General features: G+C 55.0%; 3 protein-coding genes across 8 annotated transcripts; 1 reads left to right on the forward strand and 2 right to left on the reverse strand.

The window, feature by feature from the left end:
• Nucleotides 1–2,431: 2,431 nt before the first annotated feature.
• APOA4 (apolipoprotein A4) lies at nt 2,432–15,374 on the reverse strand. Of its 6 annotated transcripts, none has more exons than XM_061440404.1 (5): nt 15,327–15,374; nt 13,580–13,618; nt 5,046–5,144; nt 4,555–4,681; nt 2,432–3,555 (listed from the first exon to the last, which is right to left on the reverse strand). In XM_061440404.1, the coding sequence occupies exons 2-5, from the start codon at nt 13,602–13,604 to the stop codon at nt 2,589–2,591; spliced, it is 1,218 nt and encodes a 405-aa protein (XP_061296388.1). In that variant the 5' UTR covers nt 13,605–13,618; nt 15,327–15,374; the 3' UTR covers nt 2,432–2,588. The 6 variants fall into 6 exon arrangements, with proteins under 6 accessions (XP_061296388.1, XP_061296389.1, XP_061296391.1 ...); XM_061440405.1 differs by having other exon boundaries at nt 13,580–13,621; nt 15,327–15,362; XM_061440407.1 differs by lacking the exon at nt 15,327–15,374 and adding an exon at nt 7,929–7,979 and having other exon boundaries at nt 13,580–13,624.
• Nucleotides 10,440–13,092, forward strand: LOC133261780 (apolipoprotein C-III). Its single transcript, XM_061440413.1, has 4 exons — nt 10,440–10,542; nt 11,145–11,212; nt 11,361–11,484; nt 12,794–13,092. Exons 2-4 carry the CDS (start codon nt 11,158–11,160, stop codon nt 12,903–12,905), a joined length of 291 nt encoding a protein of 96 aa, XP_061296397.1. The 5' UTR covers nt 10,440–10,542; nt 11,145–11,157; the 3' UTR covers nt 12,906–13,092.
• LOC133261779 (apolipoprotein A-I-like) lies at nt 15,088–15,897 on the reverse strand. The gene has a single exon (XM_061440412.1). It carries the CDS (start codon nt 15,773–15,775, stop codon nt 15,344–15,346), a length of 432 nt encoding a protein of 143 aa, XP_061296396.1. The 5' UTR covers nt 15,776–15,897; the 3' UTR covers nt 15,088–15,343.
• Between the last annotated feature and the right edge of the window lie 1,697 nt (nt 15,898–17,594).

A 17,594-nucleotide genomic window follows, 5' to 3' on the forward strand; every position in this document is an offset into this window, starting at 1 on the left:
CACAGAGTAGTCTATTATCTTTAGGTCACCCAAGGAGCCAGAGGTAGCTGGGGGGGCTTCAGTCCTAAAAGTCTGGGGGGACTGCTGGGATATATTGATGTGGGCTGCACCAGAATCCAGAAAACGTCCTTCCATGATACTCACAGGGGACTCTAAGTACACGGTTTTCCTGTGTATAAGTGCTGCAGTCTCACCAGGTGGTCAAAACTGGATTCTAGAGAAACACTGGCGAATATTTATTAATATTTGTTTCTAGATAGCTAGTGGAAGTTGCTGTAACACAGCAAGTTCAACTTGGTGCTCTGTGACAACCTAGAGGGGTGGGACGGGCTGGGGGTGAGAGTGAGGTTCAAGAGAGAGGGACATATGCGTACCTATGACTGATCCACATTGCTGTATGGCAGAAACCAACAGTGCAAAGCAATTATCCCCCAAATAAAAATAAAAAAGAAATGAAATGCTGATATATACCGTACAACACAGGAGTACCCTGAGAACGTTATGCCAAGCGGAAGAAGCCAGATACAAAAGTAAAACTATTGTATGATTTCACTTACATGAATTACCTAGAATAGGCAAAGTCTAAGAGACAGGAGAAGCCATCAGCAGAAACTGGAGTGGAGGAGTGGTAATGGGTAATTGCTTTACGGACACAGGGTTTCTGTTTGGGTCACAAAGAAATTTTGGAGATAGTGGAGATGGTTGTACAATATTGTGAATGTAATTAATGCCTTTAAATTGTACACTTAAAATGGCAAATTTTGTGTTTTATATATATATTATACCACAATAAAAATAATACTAAAACATCATAAAGTCCCAACACTACATAAATCTATGAAGTAGAAAGCAAAATCCCATTCTCCCGAAAACAGGCCTGTTGAATTTACCATCTAGGCCCAGTGATTTCTTTCTTCTGTGACAGCCCCTTGTTCAGAGTGCATCCCCCCTTCTCTCTGGGGTTCCAGGCGGAGCTCACTGTTCTCCTTATGCTGGGCTCCACACCTGGTACTTAAAAGCCAAACTCTCTAGCTGGATGGCACAGGCTCCAATCTCATTCCCACCACTGCTAGATCACGTGCTTCACCATCCTGAACTTTTTCCTCACCTGCTTCTTCTTTGAAGTCTCTGTCTGTTGTGAGGATTATATGAGTCGATGTGGTACAACAAATTTTTTTTTTGGTACAACGATTTTTAAAGGCACCTAGCATTAATGCCACTCCAGTGTTCTTGCCTGGAGAATCCCAGGGACGGGGGAGCCTGGTGGGCCCCCGTCTATGGGGTTGCACAGAGTCGGACACAACTGAAGCGACTTAGCAACAGCAGCAGCAGCATTAATGTGTGTCAACTTTAGGGCCATCTCTGTATTTTAACATTCTAGAAGCTTCTACCACTGGTTGCTCCTCATTGGCCACCATTTTGGGGGGTGGGGCAGGGCATAGCTTCCTCTTTCATTCCTTGATGTCCCTTGGTGTTGTTCCCTTGAAAGGCCTAAACTCCATTCTGGGAAGGAAAGAGCAGATGTCAGGTCATTTGGGACTAAAGGCTTGAACTGGCTGTTCTCTGGGGTTCCCTCCTGGGACAGCCCACCTCAGTCCACAGCTGGCTGTGCTGGTGAGACTGCTTGGGGCCTAATTCCTCTCTTCCCCTGCCTCCTGCCCCATTTATATTTTTTTACATTTAAAATCTCTCAGTCATGTCCAACTCTTTGAAACCCCATGGACTCTACAGTCCATGGACTTCTCCAGACCAAAATACTGGAGTGGGTAGCCTTTGCCTTCTCCAGGGGATCTTCCCAACCCAGTGGTTGGCAACTCCAGCCCCAGACCAACAGGCCCCTTTGCAGGAGGCTCCTGGGCAGAGTTCACCAGGGCCCCCAGGCACCTCCTCCTCCCCACCTCCCAGGACTCTGACACGTCTCTGGGCCCCATTCCTCGACTCTGGAGATCATGGGTTTAGTAGTCAAAAAAACCCAACCCTCTGAAATAAGCATGAATCAATTTTATAATAGAAGTGAGGTGGGGTGGGTGGAATAAACCAAAATTCACCCAAATAAGTCAGATTAAAGGCACAGAAGATCTCAGACAAGGAGGGACAGTCTTCCCCACTGTGTCGTGAGCTCCCCAGAGCCCAGGACCGCATCCTGACCACATTGGTGGCACCCTCGGGGTGAAGCCTGGTGTCAGATTCTTTACCACTGAGCCCCCTGGGAAGCCCACCGGACCACCAGGGAAGTCCAAAGCGTGACATCTTTATCCACCTCCCCTTAGGACTCTCTCCAAACCTCTCAGCACACGCTGCCCTCTAGTCTCTCCCAGCCCCCCAGTCCCTCTAAGCATCCCCTGCTGACCCATCTAAGCTTTGCTAATTGTGCTCCCTGCAGCCCTCAAGTCCCACAAAACCAAGAAGCCCCGCTGTAACCACACTGGGCTAGTTTCTCAGCAGCTTTATTGAGAAGTGAGAGGTAGCATCACTTTCCACTGGACATGTATCCACAGGTCTGTACAAGAACTGCTTTGGGACAGACAGACAGACAGGGGGCAGGGCAGGGCAGGTGTCAGTGGTGGGGCGGGGGCACCAGGGGCAACTCAGCCCCCCAACGGGACGGGCATCTCCTCCTGCGCGGGGAGGGCGGGGGCCTGGCTCTCTTTCTCCTTGAGGGTGTTGAAGAAGCTGCTGACCTTGTCCCTCAGATCCTTCTCCAGGAAACTCAGGTGATCTTCCACGTCCCCCGCCAGGGGGCCCAGCTTCTGCCTGAGCGTGTCCAGCTGCTGCACCATGGCTTTGTTGAAGGTCTCGCCGTAGGGCCCCACGGTGCGGCGGAAGTCCTCCACCTGCTGGTCCAGGCGGCTGCTCAGCTCGGCCAGTGACTTCTGCAGGTCCTCGGCATTGCCCAGCTGACTTCCACGCACGCTGTTGACCAGGGGCACTAGCCCCTGCCGTAGCTCCTCGGCTTTGGCTGAGATCTTGGCCTTTAGCTCCTCGGCATGCTTCTTCATCTGAAAGGCCAGGCCCTCCAGCTGGTGGTTGAGCTTCCCCTGGACGTCCTGAGCATAAGGGGCCAGGCTGCGGCGCAGTTCCTCCACGTTCTCCTCGATCTTGGTCTGGAGCTGGTCCGCGTAGGGCGTCAGGCGCCCCTTGAGCTCTTCCACGCGCTGGTTGACCGTGGCCTGGAGCTCCTCGGCGTAGGGCGCCAGCGAGGCCTGCAGCTGGTCCAGGTTCTGCCGCATCACCTTCTCCATGCGCTCCGCATAGGGCGTCAGCTGGCGCCGCAGCTGCTGTGCCTGGGTGTCGACCTGGGTGCGCAGCTCCTCTGCGTATGGTCCCAGGCGCTGCTGTAGCTCGCGCACGTTGTCCCCGATCTTCTGGCTCACCTCCGTGGCGTGGGGCAGCAGCCGGGCCCGCAGGTCCTCCAGCTCCTTCCGAATCTCCTCCTTCAGCTTCTCGGAGTCCTTGGTCAGCCGTTCATGCAGTTCCGTGGCAAAGGGCACCAGCTTCTTCTGCAGGTCGTCCGTGTAGGTGCTCACTTCCCCAAGTTTATCTTGGAAGAGGGTGCTGCGGGGAAAGGACGCAAGGGGGCCACCGTGAGGCTTGGCATTCCTGCCTGCGTGCTAAGTCGCTTCGGTCCTGTCCGACTCTGCGACCCCGGGACTGTAAGCCCGCCAGGCTCCTCCACTGCGACCTTAGCTCCTTACATACCACTCACCTTCCACACACCTGCCTAAGACAGGTGAGCGTGCAGGGTACTGAATTCACCCATCTTATCCCCATGACTTTCCCTATGGTGGATGGTGATTTAAGCAAATTGATGTAATCGACTAAGGTAATACATTGACCTTGTACCTCTGGATCTCCCCTGGAGCTTGAGTCACAGTATCAATTAATACCTATCATGTGAGCTGGAGCAGTGGGCTTGCCTCTCCTTATCTGTAAAGTAGAAAGACTGAACTTTGAGGTCCTTCTCAGCCCAGGTGTGCTGTGACAGAGATCACTTGTGATGTTCTGGACCTCTTTTAGCATCTTCTAGTCACATGGGATGCTGGTTTCCCTGCCGTGTGGACACCCCCAGAGGCTTCCCAAATATCCTCACCCCTCCCCTTCCCATGATTTCACAGAGGCCTGTCCTGGAATGTATTAGAAGCCAGCTCACATGACATTCTTTCCCTCCCTTTCTTCTGGGAGCCTCAGTGCTAAGATGTGGCCATTTATTACACTCTGGAAAGTTAAAGTGGGAAATTCCCTGGTGGCCCAGTGTTTAGGACTCAGCAGTTTCAGGGCGGGGGTTTGATCCCTGGTCAGGGAACAAGATCCCACAAGCCACAGGGCATGACAAAAAGAAAAAAAGAAAAGTTAGAGCAGGGATTATTCAGTCCAGCCTTCCTTATTTGCAAACATGGATCCCAGGATCCAAGTCTGGAGAGCTCTGGTCACCCAGTGACTTGATGGCAGGGCAGTGGGTATCCTAAGCTCAGGTCTCCTGCCTCCGAGTCCAGCCCTTGCCCACACGTTGCATGGTCTTTAAGAAGCCCTTCCTGCAAGCTCTGCCCCTCTTACTTGAGCTGCTGGGTGAGCTCAGACTTCTGGATATGTTCCACCGCCTTCTTGGCATTGTTGCCCAGCTGGCTGAAGTAGTCCCAAATCACGGTGGCCACCTGGTCGGCATTGACCTCCGCCTCGGCTCCTGGGTGGGAAACAGCAAATTCATGAACACCGTCTCCTTCCTTGCCCCCCTGCCCCAGCCCTGAGCTGCAGACTGGATGTCGGGGGCGGGGCACAGCCACTGATTTTTCTCTCTGTGTTTGGCTAGTTAGAAGCCACAGGGGTAGGTAAAGCTGGGGTAGCACCCATGCCAGGGAGCCCAGCACTGTGAATGGACAGCACTCCTAAGAGCTGAGTGGCAGCTGGGGAACCACCTGCCTCCAGCTGTGGGCTGACAGGCACTCGGAACTGTCCTCTTGCCCTGGCCCCAGACTCGCCACCCTTCGTGCCTGACGCAGCAGATGGGTCCTGCCTAACAGTGCCATCTGAAGGCAGCTCCTACTCACCGGTGACAGCCACCAGGGCCAGGCTCAGGACCACAGCCTTCAGAAACATCCTGGGCTCCTCGCTGGGCTGGGAGAGTCTCTTACTGCACCAGATCCTTCCTGGATTCAGAGGGGCCAGAGGAGAGGGTCTCAGGCAGCTCACTGTACTGCTGTGGAACTGACTGAAGCTCAGAACCAGTCAGACATTTAAATCCTCACTGGGCTGCCCTCCCCACCTTCCTCCCCAGTGTGACTCCACGCTGGAAGGTGACACATTCCCAGGAGGCCTCTTGGACTTTTGTGACCCTTGGACAACGTGGAAGCTGATGGCAGACTGGGGCTCAGGCAGCGTTCAGAAGCAGCTGTTCTGATCGTGTGCCCCGCCCATCGTGGAAGGGGCCGTGAGCCAAGGGAGGAATGAGGCTGAGGGAACACCTGAGCTCGGGACTGATAAACAGAAGCCCTGTGGCCGCTCCGGGTCTATGCTCGGCTTGGGGAGGGGGGCAAAGTTCACAGTTCCTCTGTCTGCCCCAGTGAGGAGGGGCCCCCACTCCCACATCCCCCAACCCTGACTCCATCTCAGAGCACCAGGCTCTGGACTGGGACACCCAGGGCCACAGATGGGATAATGAGACAAGATCTAGGGTTCTGGTCAAGGTGAGCCCGGGAGGAGGCGACCCCTGCAAGCCTGGGTGGAGTGGAGGGAGATCCTGTGCTAAAGGTATTAATTGTAAGTGTGCTGCATGTCCCACCATTGCCAAATGTGTCACCTTGGTCTAGTGATTCAACTTGGCCCAGCTCTGGCCTCATTTTCTCCTTTAAAAATGGGATTGTTGGGTGTATTAAATGAGATATTACTGGTGAAATGAGCAGTATCGTGCCTGGCAGAGTAAGCACTAAAAAATAGCCATTACTGTTGTTAATAAGAATATTAACTATTTTCTGGATTTGGACCAAGCAAGGAGTACAGTAGCATGCTTGCTGCTCCAATGAGAGTGGCAGAGGGAGACCCCACCCTCTGGGGGGCATCAGGCAGGCACAATGCAGGGTGAGGGGCAGACTGGCCCGAGGTCTGATTCCTGCCCACCTCCTCCCTGGACGGGAGCAGTCAGCTTGTGATGAATCACAAGACCTGAGGCTCTCAGGGAGCGTCTCATCAGGAGACAGGGAAGGGGGGTGGTGGTGGCATCCACATCTTCTTCTTGGACTTCCAACGTCCTCTGCAAGTGAGGTCATACACAGAAAGACATCCACCAAGAAGGCGGTGCATCCTGACCAGTTTGTGCCCCTCTGCCGGACCACACAGATCACCTTGAGTGACAAGGAGATGACATCCATCATATTGCACTGTTGGCTGCCCTCCATGAATGCCATGCCCCGCACGTGGGTGGGCTTCTGTAACCTGCCACTGGAAGAGTCCACAGCTGGGCTGATCCTGACTTCCCGTGTCTCCACTGTTTCATAGACCAGGAGTGACTTGATGTCTCTTGGGGTTGAAGATAGCTAAAAGGCCTTCCAGTGCTTGTATCCCTTCTGTAGAATCCCCACTACCTGGCAGTGTCCCACCGCACCGATCGCCACCCCCAGCGTCAGGGAGCTCCTCCTTCCAGGAGCAGCCTGGGCCATCTTGCAGTAGTTTATGAAGGCTTCTGATGCTGGAGTTGGACTCCTTGGCTTTGCATGTGGGCTCCGCACATACTGACTGGGTGACCTCGGCCAAGTCCCTTAACCTCTCTGAGCCCCGTGTGCCTCAGTAGGGCATAAAACAGTGCATGCCTTCTGGGCTTCAGGGGGTCAGGGAGATAATCTGAGTAATGCTGGGAGACATGCCTAGCCCACAGTCAGCACTCATCAAGCACGAGCCATGTTTTGCCCCTGAAGACTTCACTGCACTGCGACACTCCCAAATCAGGCAGAGTCCTGCCTAGGTTGGGAGCAAAGGTAGTCCGCTCACCTCTGGCCTCATCCCTTTCCCCCTCAATGGGCCAGAGGTGAGCAGGCAACGAGTCACCAAGGACTCTCAGTTGAGTTTGCCCTCACTGAATGGGAGCATGTGTTTTTGTTTTTTGGCCACAATGTGTGGCATGCAGGATCTTAATTCCCCAACCAGAGCTCAAACTTGCACCCCCTGCAGTGGAAGTGTGCAGTCTTATCCACAGGACAGCTGGGAAAGTACCAGAGAGCATGCTGTGTATCAGTCTGTGAACAGATTAGTTCTGGGCGGTGGGAGAGAATGAGAGGCCCCTGTGCCCTGTCTTAGATTGTTTGAGCTGCTGATGGAAAGGACGTGAGTGCCAGCAGCTCCAGCAGACCCTGGCCCTATGAGTCAGGGCACGGCCACATGGGTGGGCGCAAAGGGCTGTGTGACGTTGGGTGAACCATATCCCTTTCTGAGCCTCCATCTCCTTATCTGTACAACAGACAGACCTAATGGTCAATGAGGTAATGAGGCTGAGAGTCTAGCATCACTTATGGCCACCTCCTGCCCCATCAACAGAGATCAAACCCGTGGGCAGCCCGAGCCCAGAAGCAGGAGGGAACGACTCAGGCCCAGCCAGGGACGGGCAAATCACACGGACACAGGTGCCCATGTTTGCTCCACGCTGGCCGTCCACCCAGGGCAGAGCTCAAAGGGGGTGGCTCCTGGGTGGGAAGATCTGGGTGAGACACTAGGAGGAACTTCCAGTGCAGAAGGCCATGGTGAACCAGGGCCTCTGGCTGGAAGGGCTGAGTCAGCGCTGCCCAGTCCAGCCTTGTGGCAGGGGCATGGGTCACAGAGGCTCATAAGCTAAGCCTCACTCGCACACAAGTGGAAGCAGAGAGATTTAGTTTAACCCTAGAGGACCATTTTTGGCCCCAGCTGGTCAGATGTTCTCCTTCCTGCCCCTCCTCCCTGCCCGTTACCAGGTATGGGGGCCACGGCTGGAGCAGCGTCCTCATCCCAGGGGAGCTATGCTGGAGGGAGGGAGAGAAGAAGGGAAGGAGAGGCAGCTTAGGCTGGGCCACTGATCAGACCCTTCCTCAGATTGCCCTACTGAGACCCACCTGGAGCTCCTGGAAGGGGCACAGGCACACAGAGGCCAAGCCCTTGGAATGAGATAAGGTCCCAGGCCCCAGGGCATGTCTCAACCCAGCTGCAGAGGCCCACACTCTCCTGTTCTCTACCCAGCTTGACACCACACCACTGGGTCTCTCTGCCCACATCTTCTGACCTCCCTGGGCTCACCAGCCCATTGCCACGCAGGAGAGAGAGGGCGGCCTCCTCCAGAGGCTCCACACACATGGAAGGAGAGTTGGAGGAACCAGGGCCAAGGGCTCCAGCCAGTCCAACCCAGCATGCCCCAGCCTAGCCTGGAATCTGGATTCCCACTGTGACCCTCACTTCTGGGGAGAAGGAACAGATCAGAACGAAGAGGGAAGTGGACACGGCTGCCCTCTACCTTCCCCAAAGTCCAAATTCTTCAGGACCTCCCAATCACCTTCCTCTCCTCCCCACCCCATCACCACAGTCTGTGCTCAGGAAGAGACTGAAACTGATGCACTCTGAGTGCCTGATAAACCTCCAAGGGTCTCATCTCTGCCTGCGGTTTGGTCCAGTGTGCATATTAGAAGACCTGGATTCTGGCTCCCAACTCTGCCGTGGATGGAATATGGGCACCTGGGTATGTCTCCTGCCCTGCCTTAGGTTTCTACCTATAAAATGGGGTTAATAATGTCTGTGGTGGGCTGTGCTTAGTTGCTCAGTCATGTCTGACTCTTTGCAACCCCATGAACTGCAACTTGCCAGGCTCCTTTGTCCATGGGGATTTTCCAGGCAAGAATACTAGAGTGGGTTGCCATGCCCTCCTCCAGGGGATCTCCTCAACCCAGGCATCAAATCCAGGTCTCCCACATTGCAGGCAGACTATTTACCATCTGAGCCACCAGGGAAGCCTGTGAATACTAGAGCAGATAGCCTATCTCCTCAAGGGAATCTTTCCAACCCAGGAATCAAACTGAGGTCTCCTGTATTGCAGGCAGATTTTTTACCAGCTGAACTACCAGCGGAGCCCTAATAATGTCTACTTCGCAGGAATCATTTGCATTTTAACAGATAACCATGTCTAAGTGAAAGGAATAAATCTCTAAGGAGAAATTTCAAGTTTCAGCCACAGATAAAGAATTCTGAAGGTAGAGCTAGGTCACTTTCTTGGGCCTCTGACTTCCCACGGTGGGTTTAGTTGCTTCTTCCTGGTAAGATGGCCACCTGCCAAAAGCCCTAAGTCTACATTGGAGGCTCCTCCTGCCTTCAGACTACGCTGTCTAAGGAAAGACAAGTGTTTGGGAGAAAGGAGGAGAGATTTATCTGGCCCCCTTCATGGACCAGCTGCTTTTACATATCTCTTATATTTCACCACAATTCTGGAGTATCAGTGTTCTAGCCCCATTTTACAGAGGAGAATATTGAGGCACTGAGATGTTAGATCTGTGGCTCTGGGTCATATCTGTAGGTGCCAAAGGCACCATTTAAATCTAGAATTTCCTGGCTCTGAGACCTCACTGGAAGACAGAGCTCCCTAATGCTGCCTCCAGGCTGCAGCTCCTGGTGTGAGCCCGAAGGACACTTCACCGCAGGCAGAGGCCGGGCATCTCCTGGACAGCTGACTGGCCCCTCTCTCCACTACACCAGCCTCACCACAGCCTTGGTTGCCTCCCCAGCCACAGGACTATGAGGCCTGGTATTTCTAAGCTGAGGAAGTTGAGGTCTGAGATCGAGAGGTACTCAGCGCTGGCCTCAGTCCCAGCTGCACAGTCTGCCCCCTGGGGACGTTATCAGTGAGTCCAGAGGGCAAGATGAGGAGACGGTGTGGTAAAACAAAGGCCTTGCGCTCAGCAGCCTTTGACCATCTCCCACCATCTCCTGTAAGAGAGGGATCAGCTCAGGAAATTTCTGGGTCAGCTGCACTCGGGACTGAAGCCCAGAGACGGAGATCCTGGGGAGGGGGCTGTGGGCACTCAACTGTGTCCCACCTCTGCACAAGCCCCTGCCCACATGCCTTCTGAGACTTCACTCTAGACACCCCCGCCCAGCCAGCTGAGTTGTGTCCAGTCTGAAGAAGCCAATCCCCCTCTCACATTACCCCCACTTTGCAAGCTATTGTCAGGGCTTAAAGTAGGGAAGGACCTGGAAACCAAGGGCAAAGGGATGGATGAGGTTTGTCCCCCAATCTGTTCACCCAACTCACCAGCCTCTCCCTGGGGAACCAGGCTGCTCAGAAATGGGGTAACCCCAGGTCCAAGCCATAGGGGTAGCAGAGAGCCAGGTGGGCACCCTCAGCTTTCTAGAGATTTCCCAACTCCTAGCGGGCCTGGGTGCCTCTGGCTACCCTCTGTCAGGGCCTGGTCTAGATTGATCAGCAGGTGACCTTTGCCCAGCTGCCTGGGCCCTCACGCTGCCCTGTGTCCTGGGGATAATATAAAACAGGTCTGAACCCTCTTGCCTGCGTACACAGTTCATCCCAAGAAGCAGCCGCTCCAGGTAAGGCTCCCTGGGGGTTTGAGGGATAAGGAGAGCAGGATGGGGAGGGGCCGGTGGGGTTCTGTGCCCAGCCCAGCCAGCGAAGCCTGGAGAAGCACTTGTAGAGCTGAGGAAGCCTTAAGGCTTGATGGATGGGGAGACCGAGGTCCCTAGGGGAAGGTCACTTGCCCAAAGCTACACAGAGCCTAGTGGTGGAGCTGGGACTGCCACTGGCTCCATTTTCTGCTCACTCTGCATGTTTAGGATTAGAAGACTCAGACACCCCAGTTGTGCCCCAGACAGAAAACCTGAGCCCTGGAGAGGGCAGAGAGTCACCCAGAGTCACTCAGCATATTAGTGGCAGAAACCTGGCCAGAATCCACATGTCTTGATTCCTGGTCTGGGGGGTTCCTGCTCCATGCCCCGCCTCACTCTCTCTGCCCTGGGTCCCCCAGTCCCCTGTCTGAAAGCCCATAGCCTCCCCCATATCAGCCCTCTCTCCTCCCAACTTGAGCCGGCTCAGGCCCTGCTTTAGGGGCCACCGCATCTCCCCAGGGAGGGCCGCCTGGTGGTGGTGGAAGGGGTGGGACTTGAGGAACGGCTCACAGGACCCTTCCCTGCAGGAACCAAGGCGCCATGCAGCCCCGGCTGCTCCTTCTTGCTGCCTTCCTGGCGCTCCTGGTCTTGCCTGGTAAGCAGCCAGTGGGAACTGGGCTGGGCGTGGGAAGGGGATGGCTTGGCAAGTGGCTGGGGGATACCAAACCCCAATGGGGGGCTGAGCAGGAGCCAAGGGCTCCCCAGAAGCTGATCCACGCCACTCAGTCCTGCTCTCCTCATAGAAGCTACCAAGGCCGAAGAGGGATCCCTTCTGGACAAGATGCAGGGCTATGTGAAGGAGGCCACCAAGACCGCCAAGGATGCCCTGAGCAGCGTTCAGGAGTCCCAGGTGGCCCAGCAGGCCAGGTAAACCCTCACTTTCCTGTCTTTGGTTGCTACCTGCCTGGGACTTGGTAAGAGCCCCCACAGGGGTCCCGTGTCTCTCCCACGCCCACCTAGGACCTGCACCTCGTTGAACCTGCTTTCTCTCTGTAAAACAGGCTCCCTCGCAGGGAGAGATGACGGAGAGGCACCGCATCCCACCACGCCTCTCTTTGTCATCCTCCTTTCTTCCTCCTTGCCCTCATTTCCATTTTCCTTTTCTGATAATCTGGAGGTTTGGATCCACCCAACGCAATTTCTGGGGCTTCTACCAACTGATAGCTCAGTTGGTAAAGAATCCACCTGCAATGCAGGAGACCCCAGTTTGATTCCTGGGTTAGAAAGATCTGCTGGAGAAGAGATAGGCCACCCACTCCAGTGTTCTTGGGCTTCCCTTGTGGCTCAGCTGGTAAAGAATCTGCCTGCAATGCAGGAGACCGGGGTTCGATCCCTGGGTTGGGAAGATTCCCTGGAGAAGGGAAAGGCTACCCACTCCAGTATTCTGGCCTGGAGAATGCTATGGTCTGTACAGTCCATGGGGTCGCAAAGAGTTGGACACGACTGAGCAACTTTCACTTTCAAAGCAATTTCAGCCCAATGTGTGTGTGTCTGTGTTTCTGACTCATTTCATGTCCTCGGGCGCATGTGAACAGACGTCAGCCCTTCTTCTCCCGCCTCGCCTCTGCCCACCGGTCCTCTGCTATCTCCACCCACCTTCCCCACCTCCACTCCACCCACATTGGCATTTCCATAGCAGAGGTGATCACAAACACTTTTAGTCCTCAGGACCCACTTTAGAGTGGATATTATTTCCCCGTTTTGCAGATAAGAAAACCAAGGCTCACTTAACCAAGTGACCTGCCCCAGATCACACAGCTATCAACCCTCTGATGACTGTCCAAATGAGAGACTGCCTCGCTCTGCCCCCCACCACCTGGAGCCACCAGGATGTACAATTCTAGGGGGCATCACTCGCCTCCACTAGAATGGCAGTCCTGACCTTACACATCTCCCAAATCAGTCACTCCTCTCCAGCTTGCTTCAGATCCACCATCTGCCCACACCTGGAGAAACTCGGGTTGACCTTGGTTGGGTTCCCATCATTACCCTTGGCATCCTTTCCTGGGGTGCAGCTATCGGGGGTCCCAGCCTGAGGTCTTAGGGCATTGCTGGGTGGGGTTGAGAGGGTGGGGGGAGTGCCAGTGGGGGGAGGGTGGGAGCCCCATAGTTGTCACTGCCCAGAGACAACTCTCACCCCCACCCCACCTGCTCCCCTCACTTTTTTGACCTCCAGAGACTGGATGACTGAGAGCTTCAGCTCCCTGAAAGACTACTGGAGCTCGTTCAAGGGCAAGTTCACTGACTTCTGGGAATCTGCCACCAGTCCCACACAGTCTCCACCCTGAGGCCGTCTGAGATCTCAGTACCCCAAGTCCACCTGTCTATCCATCCTACTAGCTTCTTGGGTCCAGCAGCCTCCCAGGGCTGCCCCCAAAGGTCACTTACAAGAACAGCATTCTCAGTGACCTCCCACCCCACCCCAGACCTGGCCCACCCCAATGTGCTGGCCTTCCAATAAAGCTGGATGAGAAACTGCCATGAGTGGGGTGTCCTGCACGAGCCATGTATGTTAGGGCTGAGAATGCACTGGGGTTCTTCTGTGGGCGGGCTCGGGACTGGCTCCAGCTCAAGCGGGCCTGGGGCTGGTGCCCCAGCCACCTCTTAGCAGCTGGGTGGAGCAAGGTGGAATGGCCTTCCCTAGCCTGCCTGGTGGACAGTCTGGCGTGGGAGCAAAGGGATGCTAGGTCTGGCGAGACTTTGATAAAGCGTCGAGTGCTGTGTAGCATGATTGAGTGTGTGCTCTGTGCCAGGCCTTGCACCTGGCATTTTACGTCACTATCGGAGTTGAGACTGTGTGTGTTCATCAAAATTCTGGAGTGGACGTGCGCTGCCTGGGCTGCATGCCCCCACCTCCACCGCAACCGCCCTTGGGGGAAGGAGGCCGAGGGTGGTGGTTAAACTAAGATACACCTGGGCTCTAGTCTTGGCTCTGTCGCTTCATACAGCCTCGGTTTCTTACCTGTAAAGTGGGCACAATGATACATGATCCATCGTAGGTCTGCTGAAAATGAAGGAAGGAATTGAGAGCGTGCACAGCACCTGGCACCTCCAAGGCACCTGGCAAATGGGTGCCCTTGTCACCACAGGCTGAGCTGACTGTCCCCTTGGGACCAGGACTGGAGTGGGGGGCCCGTGTCCTGAGAACTGAGGAGGAGCCCGAGGTCACCCAACACAGGCTGCAGCCCTTGTGTCCCCACCACCCGTCAGATGTTCATGCAGGAGAGTTCCAGAACCACAGACTACCTGAGCAGCTCCCCTCCCTGCTCTTCCAGTGATAAGACTGAGGCTCCCAAGTGTGAAGGCACTTGCCCAGTGTCACTGAGTCAGTAAATTGCTTGACCTCAAGCCCAGGTGAGCTGCCATATTCTGCTCAACTGACTCAGAAAAAGGCGTAGTTACTCCTACCGTTGTTTAGCCGCTAAGTTGTGTCTAACTCTTGTGACCCCATGGACTGTAGCCTGCCAGGCTCCTTTGTCCATGGGGATTCTCTAGGCAAGAATACTGCAGTGGGTTGCCATGCCCACCTACAGGGGATCTTCCTGTCCCAGGGATCAAACCTGTGTCTCCTACATTGGCAGGAGGATTCTTTACTGCTGAGACACCAGGGAAGCCTAGTTACTTCCATGCCTGACGTCAAAGGCTCCTTGACAGATCTTGGTGGCATCAGGACATCCAGCTGCCTCGGGAGACCTCTGCTCTCTTTTAGGAAATCCACCTGGACTTCTCTTTAGACCCAACATGGCCAGGGATCCCTGCACCCTTACCTGAAAAATGTCCTCACCCAAATATCTGGGCTTGACGTAGCTCAAATGGTTAGGAACTAAAAAAGCCCACTTCTTTATGCAGTTAAGATACACCGGAGATGGAGGAGGGGTAGATTATCCAGTACCAAGGACTAAAGGCCTTGAGAGGAGAGGGAAAGGGAAGCCCCTTGAGTGCACTGCCCAGATCTTTGCAGATCTTGAAGCCACAAGCATGCACATGGGGAGGGGGGCCGGGGGCAGGGCGGTGCGTACCTGAGTGTGAAAAGGGGCTGGCTGGGAACACTCAAGTCCATACAAACTAGAATAGATAGCAACTGTTTTCTAAAGAAAAATAATCACGGATGCTCAGGAGTACATAGGTCTAGAAAGGGCAACCTAGCCCATCCTGCTGTTCAATCATGGAAATGACCTCACATTTTCATGCTCTAACTCCTTCATCCATACCATTCATTTAATCTACCCAGGATCTGGGAAAGGATGCAGTGAAATGATGCATATAAAAGCCTCGTGGCGACTGGGATATGCTAGTTACTGCAAGAGGTGGTGATTGTTTTTCTGACTCAGGTCAGAAAAAAGGGGGCTGACAGGTCTGGAGCCCCAGGAATGGGGCTGGCACAGCAGGGCCTGAGGAAACTGCAGCTTTTCCTGAGCAGAGTGGGAGGGTGAATAGTGGCAAGAGGCCCTGGTGAAAAAGGAAAAGGTATGAGTTTTGTAAAGTGTATTTTGAATTAGTAAGGGAGGAAGGAGCAAGCACCAAGCCCTTCATTTGAACCTGCCCTAATCTTTCAAGTCCACAGGCTTACTGAAGTCCCTTCAACCTCAGCTGCCCTTGAGCAGGAGGGCTGGGGAGCGATGTCCTCTACCGGAGGGAAACGCTGGGGATAGGAAGCCCACTTCTCCCAGCAAAGCCAGTACTTCCTGCTTGAAGCTCTTTCAGGGCACCTGCATTGGATCATCCGTCACTTGGCCTGGTTCTCTATTTCCTTCCTGTTTGAACCTTCCTGGCGGAGGTGCTCCAGCGCCGGCTTGGCCTTCTCGCCCAGCGCCTTCAGCTGCTCGCTGGCCTTGGCGTGGTACTCGGCCAGGCTGCCGCCGCCCTCCTTGAGCGCCTCCAGGCGCGCGGTCAGCCGGGGGCGCAGGTCGTCGCTGTAGGGCGCCAGCTGCTGCCTCAGCGTCTCCGCGTGGGCGCGCGTGCGGTCACGGAGCTCCTGGGTCAGAGGGCTCAGCTCGTCCTGCAGCTCCTGCACCTTCTGGCGCGCGCCCTCGCGAAACTCCTCGCCCAGCGGCGCCACCTTCTGGCGGTAGATCTCCACCTCCTCGTGCCACTTCTTCTGGAACTCGTCCAGGTAGGGCTGCACCTTCTGCTTCACCTCCTCCAGGTCCTTGTGCATCTCCTGCCTCAGCGACGCGGTCTCCTTTTCCAGGTTGTCCCAGAACTCCTGGGTCACCGGGCCCAGCTGTTCACGCACTTTGGACAACGTGCTGGCCAGGGTGTCCCAGTTGTCCAGGAGTTTCAGGCTGAAAGGGGAGAGAGAGGAGGGCTCAGGCTAAACCTCCCGGGCCCCCTGGCTACCCCCAGAGCTGCAGCCCAGCGCCTGTGCTTGCCCCGTGTGAGACCTGGGCACACCTGTGCCTGAACGTGGGGTAGCTGGAGACAGATCCTTAGCCTGGCGTCTCCCATCCACGGTCTCCCCCCCCCCCCCCCCACTCCCAACTGCATCCCATTGACCAGATGGATGGAGGAGTTGGAAGGAGACAGAGCTGGTTTTGGTGCCTGATCCTGTCTGTCCCCAAAGGTGGGCCTTTTAAGGACCTAGTCTCTACTCTTCCAGCCCATTCTCCTCTCTGAAGACAGCCATCTCTGTTGCTGGCTGGAGCTGAGGAGGAAGTTAAGAACAGGCAGGGGAGGAGTGCATTGCAGAAAATACCGACCAGACAGCACTGGTCTGCCCCTGCCATCTCACAGTAGTTATTCAGGCTTCCAATGCTGGGATCAGACTCCTTGGGGTTTGTGTGTGGGCTCCATACATACTGACTGTGTGACTTTGGGCAAGTTTCTAAACCTCTCTGAGCCCCGTGTGTGCCTCAGTAGGGGATAAACTAGTGCATGCCTCTTGACTACAGTGTCAGGAAGGTAATCTGAGTAATGCCAGGAGCCATACCTGGCCCACAGTCAGCGTTCATCAAGCATGAGCCATGTTTTGCCCCTGAAAACTCCACCGCCTTGTGACACTCCCAAATCAGGCACAGTGCAGTGTGGGCTGGGTGCAAGATAGGTGCTCACCTCTGGCCCCACACCTTCCCCACAACCGGGCCAGAGGTGAAGAGGGCAGTGAGTCACTAAGGACTCTCAGAGTTTGACCTCCTTGGTTGTGATCATGGGTTTTTTTGCTTGTGTTTTGGACACATTGTCCGGCATGCGGGCTCTTAGTTCCACAACCAGAGATGGAACCTGTGCTCCCTGGAGTGAAAGTGCAGAGTCTTGACCACTGGACAGCCGAGGAAGTCCCGGGGGGCATGCTGTGTATCAGTCTGTGAACAGGTTAGTTCTGGGGTGTGGCAGAGAATGAGAGGCCCCCGTGCCCCTTCATTTGAAAAGACCCTGATGCCGGGAAAGGTTGAAGGTGGGAAGAGAAGGGGACGACGGAGGATGAGATGGTTGGATGGCATCACCGACTCAATGGACATGAGTTTGGGTAAACACCGGGAGTTGGTGGTGGACATGGAGGCCTGGCGTGCTGCAGCCCATGGGGTTGCAAAGAGTCGGACACGACTGAGTGACTGAATTGAACTGTGCCCTGTCTTAGATTGTTTGAGCTGCTGATGGAAAGGACGTGAGTGCCCGCAGCTCCAGCAGACCCTGGCCCTATGAGTTAGGGCACGGCCACATGGGTGGGCGCAAAGGGCTGTGTGATGTTGGGTGAACCATATCCCTTTCTGAGCCTCCATCTCCTGATCTGTATAACAGACAGCCCTAATGGTCAATGAGGTAATGAGGCTGAGAGTCTAGCATCACTTATGGCCACCCTCCTGCCCCCTCAACAGAGATCAAACCGGTGGGCAGCCCGAGCCCAAAAGCAGGAGGGAATGACTCAGGCCCAGCCAGGGACGGGCAAATCACATGGACACAGGTGCCCGTGTTTGCTCCACGCTGGCCGTCCACCCAGGGCAGAGCTCAAAGGGGGTGGCTCCTGGGTGGGAAGATCTGGG

This window comes from Bos javanicus, chromosome 15 (assembly GCF_032452875.1).
Source record: "Bos javanicus breed banteng chromosome 15, ARS-OSU_banteng_1.0, whole genome shotgun sequence".
Lineage (NCBI taxonomy): Eukaryota > Metazoa > Chordata > Mammalia > Artiodactyla > Bovidae > Bos > Bos javanicus.

Excerpts from the sequence above, each read along its gene's own strand:
- APOA4 (XM_061440404.1), bottom strand. The coding sequence starts at position 13,604 with ATGTATCATTGTGCCCACTTTACAG. Across the intron at positions 5,145-13,579 it reads TCATTGTGCCCACTTTACAG|GAAGGATCTGGTGCAGTAAG; the intron begins GTAAGAAACCGA and ends CTCTGAATCCAG. Across the intron at positions 4,682-5,045 it reads GGCCCTGGTGGCTGTCACCG|GAGCCGAGGCGGAGGTCAAT; the intron begins GTGAGTAGGAGC and ends TTTCCCACCCAG.
- LOC133261779 (XM_061440412.1), bottom strand. The coding sequence starts at position 15,775 with ATGCACAAGGACCTGGAGGAGGTGAAGCAGAAGGTGCAGCCCTACCTG.
- LOC133261780 (XM_061440413.1), top strand. The coding sequence starts at position 11,158 with ATGCAGCCCCGGCTGCTCCTTCTTGCTGCCTTCCTGGCGCTCCTGGTC. Across the intron at positions 11,213-11,360 it reads GGCGCTCCTGGTCTTGCCTG|AAGCTACCAAGGCCGAAGAG; the intron begins GTAAGCAGCCAG and ends CTCTCCTCATAG. Across the intron at positions 11,485-12,793 it reads CAGGTGGCCCAGCAGGCCAG|AGACTGGATGACTGAGAGCT; the intron begins GTAAACCCTCAC and ends TTTGACCTCCAG.